General features: G+C 36.9%; 1 protein-coding gene across 2 annotated transcripts in view; it reads right to left on the bottom strand.

Annotated features, from left to right (window-relative positions):
• The window catches only part of LOC107755548 (attractin-like protein 1), a 98,863-nt gene that overhangs the window by 34,220 nt on the left and 47,314 nt on the right, over positions 1 to 17,329 (bottom strand). For both annotated transcript variants that reach the window (XM_016572417.1, XM_016572418.1), the window contains 4 exons: positions 15,308 to 15,402; positions 15,017 to 15,095; positions 13,192 to 13,349; positions 5,419 to 5,480 (listed from right to left, as the gene is read on the bottom strand). In XM_016572417.1, the coding sequence (XP_016427903.1) occupies positions 5,419 to 5,480; positions 13,192 to 13,349; positions 15,017 to 15,095; positions 15,308 to 15,402 (394 nt within the window). The remainder of the gene's footprint in view (positions 1 to 5,418; positions 5,481 to 13,191; positions 13,350 to 15,016; positions 15,096 to 15,307; positions 15,403 to 17,329) is intronic.

The raw sequence follows: 17,329 nt of genomic DNA, 5'->3' as shown, positions 1-17,329 counted from the left end.
ATTTGAAGGACATTTTTGGTGATTTCGCAGACGCAGACATCAAGAGGCACGTCCCCGTCTCATCTGAATGAAGCAATCTACGTGCAGAATGGATAAAAAGAGACAGTTACAGCAAACCTGGGAGGGGAGGTACTCTTGTCGAACCCTGAAGACTGAACAGCATGCGCTAGATATTAAATAAAAGCAAATGGATTGCAGGAATTGAACCAAATGCATTATCTTGCATTTAACAAAGAGACTGTTAAAAGCCATTCACAGGGTGGAAATGCATTTTCGCTATTGCTCATGGTAACCACTCTAATTTCAGGTTGCACACTGACAAGTTCTCAATCAGTGATACATTTCTGACACCCCCCTGCAGAGCCCTTTTTACAGAGAGGGTCATTTTTTAGATTATAATAACTGGAAAGATTATATTATAAGGAAAGTAATATAACAGGTTTGTATGTTAGGCAGCATCTGTGGCAGTTTTGGTCTATTTCCACTTTTAATGTGTTGTATTTCGGAGAAGCGGTTCATAATTCAGGGGGAGATGTGTGGAGAGATATACCTTGTCAGCGACCATCTCTCTAGCTGTACTGGTAATTGAACAGAATCTGCCTGAGGCTAGTCTTGATTCCAGCTGTCATGAGTTTGGCTATCTGACTCGGTGGGATAAAAGCACAAATCACATTGATGAAATCAGGAAACAGCTCACTGGAGGAAAACACTCGACTGGCAGCACAAATCCTGCCTACTGCTACTTCCCATACAACGATGCCTAAATATTTGTTTGTTTTTTGAAAAAGTAACACTTTCTGAGGGAAAGATACAGTACATACACACAACGGTTCACTAAGTTTGGGGTTGGCAATTTACCTAGGGTGCATTTATTTGATCATAAAATACAGTAAAAACAGCAATGTTTTGAAATACTATTAAGATTTAAAATAACTGCTTTCTATTTTAATACATTTTAAAATGTAATGTATTCCTGTGATAGCAAAGCTGAATTTTCAGCAGCCATTACTCCAGTCTTCAGTGTCACATGATCCTTCAGAAATCATTCTAATATTCTGACTATAACTGAGATATTCTAATATTCTAATATAACTGACTTCAAAATATTAAATGGTAGTGTACGTGGGGGTGAACACTATTATGGATGAACACTCATTGTTTGACACTTTATCCTGTTTGACAGCTGTACCACACCTTGTCATGGCACATTTTCCACAGCAATTCACAAGGTTAAAACAAGTAATCTGGCAAGTACACAACCACTGAAGCATTTGAAATCAACTGTATGCTTCTTCTCACCTATTGCTTCTAGATGTCAAGGGAAGGTGCGCTGAAGCTGGGGCAATTTCCTGTATGATGCGTGAGCATCATACACACAACAGCATGAGAACTTCCCAGATGACAGGACGGTTTTCAACGCCTGACAGTTTCTCATTCACCTCAAAAGACTGTGTTCTTTCTTCACTTATATTTGAATAAATGATGTTGGTGAACAGATGCTTTTGAAGGTGCTTCTGAAGGTACGTTTGAATTTAGCAGACTGCTAGAAGGAAATGCCAAGCTTCTATTACAAACATTTTCTAATGTCGGTAGAGTAACGGATTAATGGAAGCATGCTTGTGCTGCAAGTGTTGATGACTACACACACTAAGGCAAGCTTGAAGTTAACTAGTTAAACTGATTGCCCAGGCAGTCAGAAACAAGCGAGCTGTAGAACATGACTGTTTGGAGCACAAGTTGACCCTGTGTCGGAGTGCATCAGCGTTTGACACCAGCTTCCAGAGGGGGTGTCTAATCCAGGACAATGATCTGAATCCAGGACAAGCACCAGAGGGTGCATCAGCACCAAGAGATTGACCATTCAGAAAGAGAAAGATGCCCTCTACAACCAAATCTAATAAGACATAATGGGAACAGGTGTGCATTTAATGACAAATCAAGAAATTGCACAGAAATGAACAAATCAGGATGACAGATCTACCTTGTGGCAATGACACCTCGTACAAATGAGGGGGCAGAGCAGTTTTGCATGAAGCACTGCGTGGTAGCAAGTTGTTTACAACATCAACAGTTCATTTTCAGTTGTATTTTGTCTAATCTTGTGCAGCCAAAACCAAAAATGTTGTCATTGCTTACTCACCCTCAAGTTGTTCCATTTCAATATGAATTTATTTCTGCTGTGCTGCTTAAGAAGGAGACATTCTGAAGAAAATGCTGGTTGTATTTTTTTCCAAGAAAAGTGCTGGTTGTATGCAATTACAATTAAAAAGGTGCTGAAAGGGTGTTTTCAAGTTTAAAAAAAAGACACAAATGCAACATTAATGTGGTTCATTGTATTATGTGGTGTGCATTATATTCTGAAGTCATATGATAGCTTTATATGAGAATCAGACCCCGATTGAAGTCATTATTAAAATTCTTTCTCTCCATGAGTCAATACAATGTTTAAACTCGTTTTGCAAACCAAATCAAAAAAATTTTTGAAATTATTTGACTCTCAACAAGTATTTTTTCCCAAATCGGACATTATGTAATGTAGTGCCAAAAAAAGCTAGACTGGATGTCAAGATTTTCAATAAACTTTAATTTCCCACTACTTAGGTAATACATTTATTTAAAAGACTTGGAATATACAGTAAAGATAAACAGACACATTTACCATCGCTCTGAGATAATTAGCAGGCGAAATCCAGTCATTTCAGAAGGAATCCTCAAAATGGGGAGTTTTGCGTGAGGGTAAAATTGGTGACGCAAATTTTCCGCGTTTATCAACAGAAAGCTGCTTGGTTTGAAAGTGACTTCTACGTAAGCGATGCTCAAAGGGATAGTTCACCCAAAAATGAAAATTCAGTCATTAATTACTCGCCCTCATGTCATTCCAAACCCTTCGTTCATCTTCGGAACACAAATTAAGATACTTTTGATTAAATCTGAGAGCTTTCTCCACGTTCAAGGCCCAGAAAGGTAGTAAGGACAGTAGTAAGAATATCATTAAAAAAGGACATTGTTAAAACAGTCCATGTGACATCAGTGGTTCAACAGCAATGTTCTTTGTTCACAAAAAGCTTCATAACACTGCGGATGAACCACTGATGTCACAGACTATTTTAATGATATTCTTACTACTGTTCTGGGCTTTGAACTTAGTTGCATTGCTGTCTATGCAGGGTAAGAAAGCTCTCAGATTTCACCAAATATATCTTAATTTGTGTTCCGAAGATGAACGAAGGTCTTATGGGTTTGGAACGACATGAGGGCTAGTAATTAATTAATTAATTATTATATTTGGGGGAACTATCCCTTTAATGAATTGCTACAATAATGACTATGGATCTTTTTCTCATGACATTATGTACGGTAGTTTAAGCAATAGGGCTGTCAAAAAAAATTTCGAATTTCGAATATTCGTCGAATAAAAATAAAAAAATCCGCATTTGAATGCAAAAACGTTGCATTCGAATTTAAGGTCTGCGTCAGCCGTCAGGCAGCCTTATCAGTGGCGCACGAGATGCGATGGTGATGTATGTGTCATTGATTGCATTTGAATGCTTTTGTTAGCCTATCCAGTTGAACCAACTAGATGCGGCGCTGCTAATTTTGACAGGCATTTTTGATTTAGTCTTAGTCTTTATCTTGAGACGAAAATGCTTAGTAGTCTTAGTCACATTTTAGTCATTTGAGTCTTTCATAGTTTTAGTCTAGTTTTAGTCGACAAAGTCATTGCATTTTTGTCAACTTTTAGTCATTACTTTTAGTCAAACTGCAGTTACCAAAATTAATTTTGGTAGCTATTTTATATGTAGTCTTCAAACAAAAATAGTCATTAATTCTTCTCTTTTTAGACCAAATCAATTAAGCTTATGAGAAATTTGAATCAAGGATTGAATTTGGAAAAACTTGAATAAATGATGACAATTTTCATTTTTGGGTGAACTATCCCTTTAACAGTAGTGAAAAGGGAGCAACTATAAAAATAATAGTTGTTCATGTATAATATAGATAATATATATCATTTATAATTTTTGAAAAAGAAGCACAATAAGACAAATATGAAAGAGATACAAATTAAACTCATTTTTCAGATACAGTAGGTTTACTTAACATGTGTACATTTATTGAACATCTTTTGTTGGTTAACATTAATGACCCAAATAGGTACTTAATTAATGCTGTTCCTTTAAGACGGAAGGCATGCATGTAATACTGACACACGTTCAGTTTTCACCCACCTGTTTACATTCACTTAATCCATAACCGACTGCAGGGTGCGAACTTCGGGGGTGCTAGGGGGAGCTCGGCTCCCCTTAATAAGACATGGGCTCCCCTGAAAACGGGATTTGTGAAATTTTGGGGGGTCTCAAAAAATATTGACAATGTGTTATTTTGACGTGCAATTTCAGTTTTGTGTAATGTGATCATCATGGATTATTATGTGTAAAATATAAATATTGTTCATTCATGCATGACGTCGATTTAAACCTAATTCACTTCAATAAAGATAACTATAATGCTATTCTTGTCATGAGCATCAAGGTGTGGGGGCGCTGCGGTGCAAATTCCACTCATGTTTAGTACGTTAACTCAAAGATTCGTAGAAAAAATATAAACGTTGGACTCTGTGGTCGATTCTGTGCTAAGGTAAGGCATGTTATTCACAATTATGTGTTGTGGCTGGGTTGTTATAGGTCTGCGTGACTCTCGATGTCTTAGGCCTAATTGAACGGAGGAATTATGGTATTCTTCTGTAGCCAGACAACGACTAACTTTAACCGTTGTTCATGTGAACTCAAAAAAACGGGACGTCTGGTCACCTTATCCCTAACCCTTCGGGTGCTGAGGCCATTGTTTCAGATCGCTAGTTCGTGTTTTGGTAGTCTATCCATCCACTGCGGCTAGCATACTGAGACTACATATGCGAACGCCCCTTATCCGATTGCAATCCAATGACAGGGACGCACATTTTGAAGGACAAGACAGTAGCATATAGGATGTATTTTGAATGTTCGGTAGTCCTCAAATAACATTATAGTCCCGTCTCGTCTTGTTAACGAAGACGCGGCATAAATTTCGTCATAGTTTTTATCATCATATATTAGTTTTAGCTCGTCAACGTCTCAGTCACAGAAAAAATGTTCGTTAACGAATATTTTTCGTCCTCGTCTTCGTTGACGAAATTAACACTGAGCTGAAGGACATTGAATGTAATTGGGTCTCATTTCCTCTTGGCCTAAAGAGCTCTCTCAGCATTCTTTTTGACTCATTACTCCAAAAGAGAAAAGGCATGAGACACATCATGTGCTGAGGAATCCAACACAGGCAAGCTGTCACTAAATGATTCTACATCAGCTTAACAGCTGAAAGATGCTGTCACGATCAACTTATGTTACATCACACACCTTTGAAACGGCAAGCACTCACCTGAAAAATGTCACAAAGAACTGCACCAGGTCCATAATGCTGTTGTGCTGAGAGAAGGCGATCTGTGAGGGGACAAAAGCAAAAGTGAGATAAATGATGGGGTGACAGGTTACCAAAGAACAGCTCTTAACATGAACAGATGATGAAGACATTTGCTTGCGGCTAGGGTCTTCACAAGAGATAATGTCATAACAGATTTTTTTGCTTGAGGGGCCATCATGTACATAATTTTTTCTTCTTCCTCGTCCCCTCTAATTGCTAAATGGAGGCAATAATGGCTGTTCATGGCTACCTGAGCTGACATCCCTCAGGCATTACCCACATGCCAAACGTCTGCCTTCTGGGATTGTGGTTTACATTAGACTTAAATGCACAGGTGTAGCTCAACCTGGCTAGGAATGGACATAATGACACTGTTGGATAAAAGTTTGTAATTGCACGTTCAAATTGGCTCCATTTTTGCACACAGGGATTAAAAGGTTATTTCACCCAAAAATTTTCATCATTTATTCACATATTTATTCATACAAGTTTGGAACAACATGAGGTGAGTAAATGATGACAGAAGTTTCATTTTTGGAGTAAACTACTGTCCCTTTCAGGACAGCTTTAAAATGATGTCACTTGAAGTACAGTTGTGCTCAAAATTATTCATACCCTTGGTAAATATGATCAAAGGAGGCTGTGAAAATAAACCCGCATTGTTTATCCACTTGATCTTTCATTCAAAAAAAAATAAAAAATCTAACCTTTAATAACCTTTTATAAAAGTGAATGTGGGGGAAAATCACATTATGAAATAAATATTTTTCTCTAATACAGTAAAAGGACGTGTCTCTATATTGTCCTAATGCACGGTGAGGATGACAGTTTGAGTGGCCAAAGACTCCAAGGATCACAGCTGGAGAACTGCAGAAAATAGCTGAGTCTTGGGGTCAGAAAGCCTCAACAACAAAAAAAGCAATGTTGTTTGGGAGGGTTTCAAGAAAAAATCTATAAAAGAATACGCTCTCATCCAAAAACAAGCTCCAGCATATGTCAGATGTTCTCTAAACTCTTCAGGCATTATAGGTGAAGACTCTGAGCTGTTCTCTTGGCAAAAGGAGGTTGCGAAAAGTATTGGATAAAAGGGTATGATGTATTAGAGAAAAACATTTATTTCATAATGAGATTTATCTCCCATTTTAAATTATTATTCTCCAATGAAAGGTTAGATTTTAGTAAATTTTTAAAATAAAATATCTAAAGGACTGATGATACAGATTAATTTTGACAGCCTTCTTTGATCATATTTACCAAGGGTATGAATAATTTTGAGCACAACTGTATATCGGGGCCTTGAGAACATGTGATCCACTTTATATTAAGTGTCTTCAACTACTATGTACTAACATTTAAATGAATAATTTGATAAAGTGCACTTACACAGAAATACATGTTTTTGTACTTACATTTAAAAAGATATCTGCATGTAAATTAATGTATTTAGTTACATCTATAATTACACTGTTGACCCTAACCCTAATCCCACACTTAAACCTAACCATATCACAAAACCTGTCCCTAACCTTAATCATAATCTACCTCAATAGCAGCAAACATGTTTTGTAATACAATATGAACATAAAGAGTACACTGTACCTAACAATAATTTTTTGGATGTACAGTACATACATAGTAGTTAAAGACAACTAATATAAAGTGGGACCAGAATATGTTTTGTGCTGCTTACGCCTCTCCTGAGATATTATTCTGGCCACTCAAATTGGTTCAGTCAATGATGTTTTATTCAGAGATTTCATATCGATATGCTCTATGACTCAGACGACAAGCTACATTACAAGTTTCAGAAGACACTTTGTTTGAATGAGACATCATGGGTTTGGCAGTGAATACTGCAGGGCCATTAACTAAGCATCAACACACTTTTGAAAAGTTGTTCAAGTGTTCACAGTGTCAAGAAAGTGTGTTCCCCAGCATCCCGTAAGGCAAGGAAAATAACTACTTGGATAAATACCCAGCAAAAATAAATGGATTAATGCTCTAAATGTATGAATTTGTAAGTCACCCTGACTCACCAGATGAATAATGCAACAATAGCAGAGCGGGGCAGGTCCTTTGGAGAGCCCATTCATTTCATTAAGCCGTTATCACAGGAACACGACTAGGGCTAAAGACAGAGCTGGAGAAAGCTTTAACACTCCATTAGGGCTGAACCATTTTTGTCCCCAAAGACAAGCAAGCAAGATGCTGGGATTGAAAAGAGCAGTTGTGCAGCAGACCCACATGTGCTCGGGTAAGTCATTGCTCTCAGTGAGACTGTACCTTGTTGTGCCATAAATAATGCTTTAGAAGCACTACATGGACAATGCATTAACTCTACTAAATAAGGTCATTCAGACATTGTAAATCATATGAGAACATATACATATAAAATAATTCTTGGTACTGCATATCTAGTATTTGTATTTAAAAAACAAATTCAGTATACATTTTTACATGTATGAGTGTGTCATAATGGCACATGACAAACAGGTTTGTATAGTGACAAAAACAGGTTCTAGTCTCTTACAGCTAGAACACAAGACGTTCTGTCCTTGTTGGTCTACCACCATTATCTTCATGACCCTCCAGCGCATTCATTATGCTGCGACTCAAGCAGTTTCTAACTTTTAGTAATTTTCATTTAAACCTATTCCAAATTCGAGCTTTAATACAATACATTCATTATCTTTTTTATGCACATTATTAAAAAAACCCGCCATCTGTCAATAACATGAATTTGAATCGCGTCTGATTTCACTCCCTTGGTGACGTGGCAAAGGGATCTCATTATAATATTACCGCCCCTTATTATTGTGTTTTCGCAGGCGACAACGGTGTACCAGTTCTAATGACATGGCGAAAGTTTGAGCAAAACTTCCTAACTGTTCCTAACACAGAACACTGTTTAGAGTCCCAGCCCCAGAGGAGACAAGAGAGCAGTGTATTTATTGAGTTATTTACTGTATATTGCTGCTGCCACACAGATCTAAAATAAACGTGTGATTTATTTCCCAGCTGTTTACCTTCACAGACATAACCGACTGTTTTTTTGTAACTCATGAATGTTTTTAACGTAAACTTGTGTGTGAATGAGAACTTAGTTTAGTACTCACATGCATTTGCATTTAAAGAGACAGGCCCGAAAAACAGCGTGTTTCTGCTTCCACTCAAAATAGGCATTTTCAAAATTATATAATAAATTATGTGTGGAGTATTTTGAGCTGAAACTTCACAGACACATTCTGGGGACACCAGAGGCTTATATTACATATTGTAAAAAAGGGGCATAATATGTCTACTTTAATTATCATTCATTAGATCATTGTATAAATCGGTTGGAATTGCTCATCATCCTGTAGACTGAAAAACCACTAACAAAGCATCTGAGATCTGGAGAGGACTGTCAGGAAAATTTTCCTAATGAGACACAAATATAAAGTGGAGATAGGAAACTACTGTGAGAGTATCAAGCAGCTCTGCGTTGTACCTTAACTGTGAAATTTGTGTCCAAACCTAAAGTCTTCTATGATGATGATGATGATGGTGATAATAATAATAATGATAACGAATATATATATATATATTACATAATAAAGCATCTTGGAGACATTGCCACAGTTCTTCTGGATTTAGTCTGTCTCAGTTTGTTCTTTTCTTCATGTCATTCCAGACAGACTGGATGATGGATCGATCAGATCTCTGGCTGTTGTCAGACTCCTTGTGCAAACAAAAATCTCACTGGATTATTACAATTAATGGCAAAATGAATGTTTGGAAATGTAAACTGATATTTCCTACTGACACAATACAGCAAAAGATAGAAATAACTGACTTAAAACAATTTTTAGCTGGTGAAAATACTAGTGTTCTAATCATTTTGGCCACCACTGTAAATTGTATATAAATTGTTTTATATTTTTATATAAAATACAGTACATTCATATTTAATATACATTGAAAAATAATAATAGTAATACTACTAATAATAATAAGTATTACCATTATTACTTTTTGGATAATAATTTGAAAAGCAGTGTGAATCAGAGTAGCATAAACTGTGGCCCGATACATTGCACAGTGGTGTTTAAGCAGATGCAGACAAACTAAGTTCAGATTTCGCTGAGAGAGGCCGGGGTCCTCATATGTGCATAGTTTCACAGTCCCAATTTTCTCAGTAAGCCAATAAATGCTGATCATACTTTCTGATCATAAACATCAGAGGAGAGCGAGCTCACTGTGTCACGGGGGTCCATTTGATTTAATGATGCATCGCCATGGTAAATAAGTGACTCTGCTTTTGGGAAATCTAATTGAAAACTATTACTGCTTGAACACAGCTCAACTGAGATGAAGGTCTGCGAGACCAACGTAAATAAATGAACCTTATCAGAGGAACTCATCTCATACGTGATAGAGGAACAGAGGAATGAATGCAGATCAATATTAGGTGTATTCTCGCTGTTGGAGATAGTCGCAACAACAAATGACGTGCACTATCTGAGTGTCTCGGTGCACAGCTGGCGAATGGTAATGAACGACAGAAAGGTTGAGAGGATTTGTGGTGGTTATCTTTATAAACCATATGGATATCGACCAGATGAAATCTTCCTTCATTGTGGTGCATTTTTTTAATAAATAGCTTCACTAGGCACAGAAAACCGGTTCAACATCGAACCCTCTAAAGGGCTGCTACAAGTTTTTATCATATTTTGTGTAATATATTTTATTACCAATATAGAAGGTTATTACTTTTTCCTTCAGAGACTAGTCATTTAGGGAAAGACATCAGGGGACAGGGGGAGCAGACATTACCCAGTGTGCACCAACTATCAGTGACATAAGCATACAGACTAATATGCCTGCTCTTTCTATCTATCTGCAAATTACAAAACAATTTTCTTTTTATTTAATGTACAAGTAATATTCTGAACTAAATAATTCATGGTTTGTCTAGCATAATAAAAACTGTAATGTGTCACCACCAGCACAGTTAGCTAAACTACCTTTCCTAAAGATTTTTTATATCTATATAAAGTCATACACAATGACTTGTTATGCTTTACGGACATACAGACTGATTCTAATTATTTTGTATGTAAATATTCATTTTTTGAAAAGTTGGTTGGACAATATGGTGGGACAGAATCCGAATCACTATTCGGATCTAAATCTATAAATTAACAATGGTCAATTTGTTCAATCCCAAACGGTGTTGTCATTGTTAACTAAAACTATTATAACATTTTTTGTTAATTGAAATAAAACTGAAATTAAATAAAATATAAATATTAGCTGAAAAATTTAAGCTTTAAAAAAATGTTAAAAGAAAATTAAAAATGTTACCTTGACAACTAACTAGACTGACAACTACTAAAATTATTACAATTTTAACTAAAAAAAAAAACCTAATAAACTGGAAAAAAAACCTGAAAAAGCTCATTCTACATATTAAAGAATACTATAATAACAAAATAAAATGTAAAAAAAATTTTTTTTTTAAATAAACCAAAATATAACTGATTCCAAAGAGTCAACTACATCATACATATTGCTCCAGAATTCAGAATTACTTCACTTCCTTAGAATCTAAGAACAGCTCAATGAAAGGGAATGGTTAGGTTACATATGCTCTGTGACGGTGTCCAAGTCTAACAAGTCTAAGTGATGACATTTCACACTGGAGTATTATGTTGTTAAAAGCAGAGTCACAGCTGAGGTGCTAGTTCATAGTGCCAGATCACATCTATGTCTGATCACAGAGCTGAGGATGTTCTACCGCACGGTCTTGATTAGAGCCAGCCATACAACCACATAATGTAGTGCTGATGTCATCGAGCCTTGGGCGGCACGCTCAGAGCAGTGTTCAGAGGACAGAGAAATGGAGGGGACTGTCAGGGTGGATAAGACTCTGTTGCGGCACATTTCCTAAAGCTTCTAGCACACACATAAACCTCAGGTCTCAATGGTCTCAAATAGTGCTGTGCAATTAATTGAAATCGTCATAAAATCGCGATTTGAGCTTGCGCGATTTCTAAATCGCTTTATAGCACGATTTTTCGCGCCCCCGACCTCCCGCAGTATGCTATCCGAACCAATCAGAATGCAGCACGCCTAAATGGAGCACGAGAACAGAACAGAACAGACCGGGCAGGCATACAAACGTAACGCCAAGTCCACACACTCTGTCTGTGGTGCGTATTTTTTCCGCACCCATGTTAACGGATCAGAGCGTTCACACTGCACGCGACTGCGGTCCCGCAGTGCGCTCCAGGAGCGGTGCATCTGCAGCAGTCATGCGATTTTCCGCGCCCCCGACCTCCCGCAGTATGCTATCCGAACCAATCAGAATGCAGCGCGCCTAAATGGAGCACGAGAACAGAACAGAACAGACCGGGCAGGCATACAAACGTAACGCCAAGTCCACACACTCTGTCTGTGGTGCGTATTTTTTCCGCACCCATGTTAACGGATCAGAGCGTTCACACTGCACGCGACTGCGGTCCCGCAGTGCGCTCCAGGAGCGGTGCATCTGCAGCAGTCATGCTGCGATCGTTTCCGCACGGAGTCTATAGGCCCGGGTACACTTCACTCTCCGCGTTCCGTTCCGTCTCGCTCACAGCTTTCAAAGTATACTCAACCGCGGACGACTGTAAAGCATGTCTGTGTGTGTCAAAATCGTGATTAAAATTGAAATCGCAATATTGATCAAAGAAATCGCGATTTTTTTTATGCTTTTGAAAAAAGTATCTTATGCTCATCAAGGTTGCACTTATTTGACCAAATAATTTAGCATTATTGTGAAATATTATTACAATTGAAAACAACCGTTTTATATTTTAATATATTTTAAAATGCAATAAATTCCTGTGATGGCAATGCTGAATTTTCATTGCTCCACTATTCAGCATCATATGATCCTTTATAAATAATTCTAAAAATGTCTTTAATTATTATCCAGGCTATACACACACACACAAATATATATATATATATATATATATATATACACACATACTGTACATATACATTTCTTTAGAATTATTTTTTTTTTTTTGTTCTTTGAAAAATAGAAAGTGAAAAGAATAGCATTTACCAGAAAAGTAAATCATTATAAATACCTTTTCTGTCACTTTTGATCAATTTAATGCATTCTTGCGAAATGAAAGTATTACATTATTTAAAAAATAAAAGTACTAATCTTTGAATGGTAGTGTGTAGTCGCCATTTTAAGGAACACATGAAAGACTCAATTTGGATAACTTTAAGTTTTAAATGGATCCAGATAAATAGAGGCTAGAAGTTTCATCTTGACAAGATATTTTTCTTTCTTCTAAAACCAAACTACCTGTGCAATCACATGTATATCTCTCCTTCTGTTTGATTGCAGGCAATAAAGACTGCAAACATCCTTCATAATAAGACTAATGTACCCCAGTGGAGATTCAACATAAATGTTTTTCCCATGATAGATAACATCGGTCTGCACATTACTCCAGCAATGTCATTTTATGTCCGTCATCTAGGCATCTGGCAACGTAACACATTGCCACTTAAGAGCTGATTCAATTTTATGGACCATAAGATGCAAACCTATCCCAGTGCATAACTGAATAATTGATTTCCATATCAAGGAGCATTGGATCTTTTTAGAAACATTTGTTTTTGTGGATTTCCATTTCACAAAGGAGCATTCAAGTAGAAGACTAACCAGTCAAAATGTTTCCTCACCTGTATTTTGATTGGCCATGAGAAGTTGCTGACGTATACATAGAAGGTGATGTTGGGATTGCTGTGAAAACTGAATTTCTCACAAGAGAAACTGTCTCTGTACTCTTTGATGTTGGTCTTGGACATGATGGGGATCTCTTCCCCAGAGATGGTCCCAGCTGTAAAGATTAAAGAATGTGATCGATTAATTCAGATATAAAGGAGGCATTCAGAAATGGCATTTGATACACCTCATAACTTCTCTTAATTAAAGCATTGACCATAAAGGGTCACAGATTGACCTCTGCATGTTGGCGGTTCTGCATACATATACTTATTCAAAACCCTGAGCAAAAACATCAAATCTTTGCCTATATTTATTGTGGGGTCTGAAAAAAATGATGCATGCTTAAAATGTAGTGTGACCGCCACTTAATGCTTTCTGAGCTATTAAATAAGGGCGACTGAGAGCAATGCAAATCCAGTGAATTGCACCAGTAATCAACAAGGCTGACTGCATACACTGGTTTAGCTGTTTGTTGATGTTTTTATTCATGGAGAAAATGAGTTTTTAAAACAACCTCTCAGTGTGAGAATTTCATTATCTATTTGAAACATGAGAAACATGGTATAAAACCATAATTTAACAAAAAAAATGACTTGGGAGGAGCTGAAAAGAAAAGCAGCCTTTGTCCTATTTTATCAAGACTTTTTAAACTTTCTGAAGTTCTCTAGTGAAACACTTATGTCCCACCAATCGTCATTCCAAACCAGCACTATGAAACAAAGCCCACAAAATGACAACCCAAATGCCACTACGTGGCAATGTTTATCTTAATTGAAATCGTTCAGTGCTCCTGAAGACGCTGCAGCCCCAGAATTCAGAGCCGCACGCTAGACTATTGTTAGAAGCCCTTCTCAGGGGAGAGTGTCTTTAAACAGAAAGACACCACTCCAAATATTAATTGAGGGGAGCTGGGAGGTCGAGAAGGAGAGGAGTGAACCTGTTAAAGAGGAGCGTGAATTTCAAAGTCACATTAAAAAAAATTGGCTGGTGACTATTTGAACGAAAAGGTGATTACAGAAATAAACAATAGAGGATAATAACGACGTCCTTGAGTGTCTGTCTATTGTAAAATACCCAACACACCCAGGAACGCACTGCGGTCAAACAAGCAATGCATTAGCATCTCTGTGTCAGACCCATTATGATATTATGCTAACATGAGAATGCATGCGACGGTCAGCTAGGCACACCTAACTGATTAGTAAGGCTGACTTGTTTACACCAGCATTCAAAACTTTAGGGTTAGTAAGATTTTTTTTTTGATAAAGAAAATCAGGTAAAAATAGTAATACTGTCAGATATCATTACAATTTTAACAGTTTTATTTTGTTATATTAAAATGCTTTTTCTCCTGTGATGGTAAACCTGAATTTTTAGCAGCATCTATTTTTTGAATATTAAGTTCAAAAGAACAGCAATTATTTGAAATAGAATTTGTTCGGAATGATAAAAATGTCTTTACTGTTATTTGATAAATTTAATACATTCTTGCAGAATAAAAGTATTAGAATACTTAAAAAAAATAATTATTATATTTTTAACAGTGGTGCTTTAAATATGCTGACAGCTATTAGACTGTAAAGCCTCTTAAAAGTTGCATATTGAAATGTGTCTCCTGTTTTTTGAGTGTGTGGCAACCAGCTGTTGAATTTATGAATGCAAAAAAGGAAGAAGATTTGCTCAGCAAACATATTAGTTTACTACTACTGTACAAAAGCAATAACTTTTATACAACAAAACAAGGGTAAATATTCAACAGAGGAAAAGAGTAGTCAGTACCTGTTGACCCAACTGACCAAGTGATGTTCAGATTGAAATTGTTTGATGCATTGATGGACATGTCCAAGTTCTTGCTGGTCTATAAAGTGGAAAGAGAAAAGAAAGTTTCAGTATAGCTTTTATATGGTTTTTGAAAGAAAATAATGACAAAATTTTCATTTTTAGAATGAACTATGCCATTTATGAAATGTACATAATCTAACTGACAATCAGAAGACTTCTCTATGATAATCAAAATCTGGTCAAACCATTCAGTTGCTTCTGTCCTCAGATAAGTAGACTGCGACTGACCTGTTCAGGAGTGGCCATGAAGTTAATGGCAGTGTAGTGCTGGTCATCTTCTTGAAGCAGACTGAAGGTGAACTGGTAATCAATCAGCAAGTTATCTGTTCAGATCAAAACCCTACTGTTAATCACCACATTTTACATCATCATGAACCACACCATGCAATTCTCTGGCATGTTAATGGTTGAAAGTTTCCATTTAAAGAACATCACGAAAGAACGGCGCACATTCACTTTTACAATAAGAGGGCTACTTTGAAGTACTTTGCTACATGAATCATCAGTCACTTTAATTGCACTAAATTAATACCTCCTTTCTAAGTGTGTCATTGCTTTAATAAGCATGCACTCTGATTAAGCTCAATTGTTTTTAAGACGTCTACAAGTATTTGAAATCTACGCTTCTTAGTTACATAAAAGAACGTGTTATCCTTTACCAGAACTAGGCCTAAAGGTTTAAAAGCTGAAGACTAAACAATAAATTCCCAATTTTCGACCAGGAAGATCCTAAGGTACAGTAAGTTTTTTCTTTCTCAAGGTCTCTTAAAGCATTGTTTCAAAGACAAAGAAATGTCTGGATTGTTTTCTTAACTCCTGGGCTGTTAAATGACTGAATGCTGCCACAGGCATCTCTCAGAGAACAGCTGTTTGTGTGAATCACAATATGGCATTGTAAACATCTCTTTCACTCCCCATCAACTCGAAAGATGTCTTTATAAGGTTTTAATCAATTCAGATGTGACATGGAAGCAACATAGTTTCACACATTTCCTGTATTTTTGCTTGAAAGATCATGGGGAAGTCGTGGTCTAATGGTTAGAGAGTCGGACTCGTAACCCAAAAAGGTTGCGGGTTCGAGTCTCGTACCGGCAGGGATTGTAGGTGGGGGGAGTGAATGTACAGCGCTCTCTCCCACCTTCAATACCACGACTGAGGTGCCCTTGAGCAAGGCACCGAACCCCCAACTGCTCCCCGGGCGCTGCAGCAAAAAATGGCTGCCCACTGCTCCGGGTGTGTGTTCACGGTGTGTGTGTGTTCACTGCTGTGTGTGTGCACTTTGGATGGGATAAATGCAGAGCACTAATTCCGAGTATGGGTCACCATACTTGGCCACATGTCACGTCACTTTTCACTTTAACTTTCAGACACTGAGTAGTGCTGATCTGTAAATCAACTACTATGAGCATCAGTCCTTCTTTCCATTAAATCAGCCTTCCAGAAGGAACGCTGTCACTTCTTAAAATTAGTTTCAGATGCAACTATCTATAGGTGACAAAACCGTCCCCCAGCTTGCTCTTGAAGCATTAAGGTGATATATGCTGGATTTTTTCAAAGATGAAACAGAATGGTGATTCTTAAGTGAATGTCAGTGAGTTTCATAAGTCAGACAGCTGTTCTGAGAGGAATGTCAGCCATAAAGTTGTAAGTTATTAAACGGGAATATAAAAAACTTGGAACATAACATTTAAGTCCAAGACAGGCTTGACAGGCTTGTCATCCTGCATGCTTCAAAAAGTTATGTTCTCAACTTTTGTGTAAGACCATACACAACTAATCAGACTATGTGGACCAATTACGTGATCATTCTTCTGTCTGATTGTTGCTACAATCTGGAATTTATTCTCTCAAACACACTTCTACAGGGACAGTCTGAGCAAAAATGAAACTTCTGTCATCATTTACTTACCCTCATGTTGTTCCAAACCAGTATAACTGACTTTCTTCTGTAGAAATTAAACAATTAAAAGATCATTTGAAGAATGTTGGTAACCACAAACAGTTTTGGTTACCACTGATTATCTTCTCAAAATATCCTTTTATATTCAACAGAAAAAAAGTAAGGGTAGCTAAATGATGACAGAAGTTTAATTTTTTGGTGAAAGAAGTTTCTTATCCTTACCAAAGCTGCATTTATTTGATCAAAAATACAGTAAAAACAAAAATACTGTAACAATTAAAATGTAAATGTAATGCAAAATGTTAAAATCTGATTAAATGCTCATAAAACATTTCTTATAATTTATTATA

This window comes from Sinocyclocheilus rhinocerous, unplaced genomic scaffold (genome assembly GCF_001515625.1).
Source record: "Sinocyclocheilus rhinocerous isolate Xijiao unplaced genomic scaffold, SAMN03320098_v1.1 scaffold140, whole genome shotgun sequence".
In the NCBI taxonomy this organism is placed as follows: Eukaryota; Metazoa; Chordata; class Actinopteri; order Cypriniformes; family Cyprinidae; genus Sinocyclocheilus; species Sinocyclocheilus rhinocerous.
The sequence above is the reverse complement of the archived record's forward strand: the minus strand, read 5'-3'. Positions and strand labels throughout refer to the sequence as shown.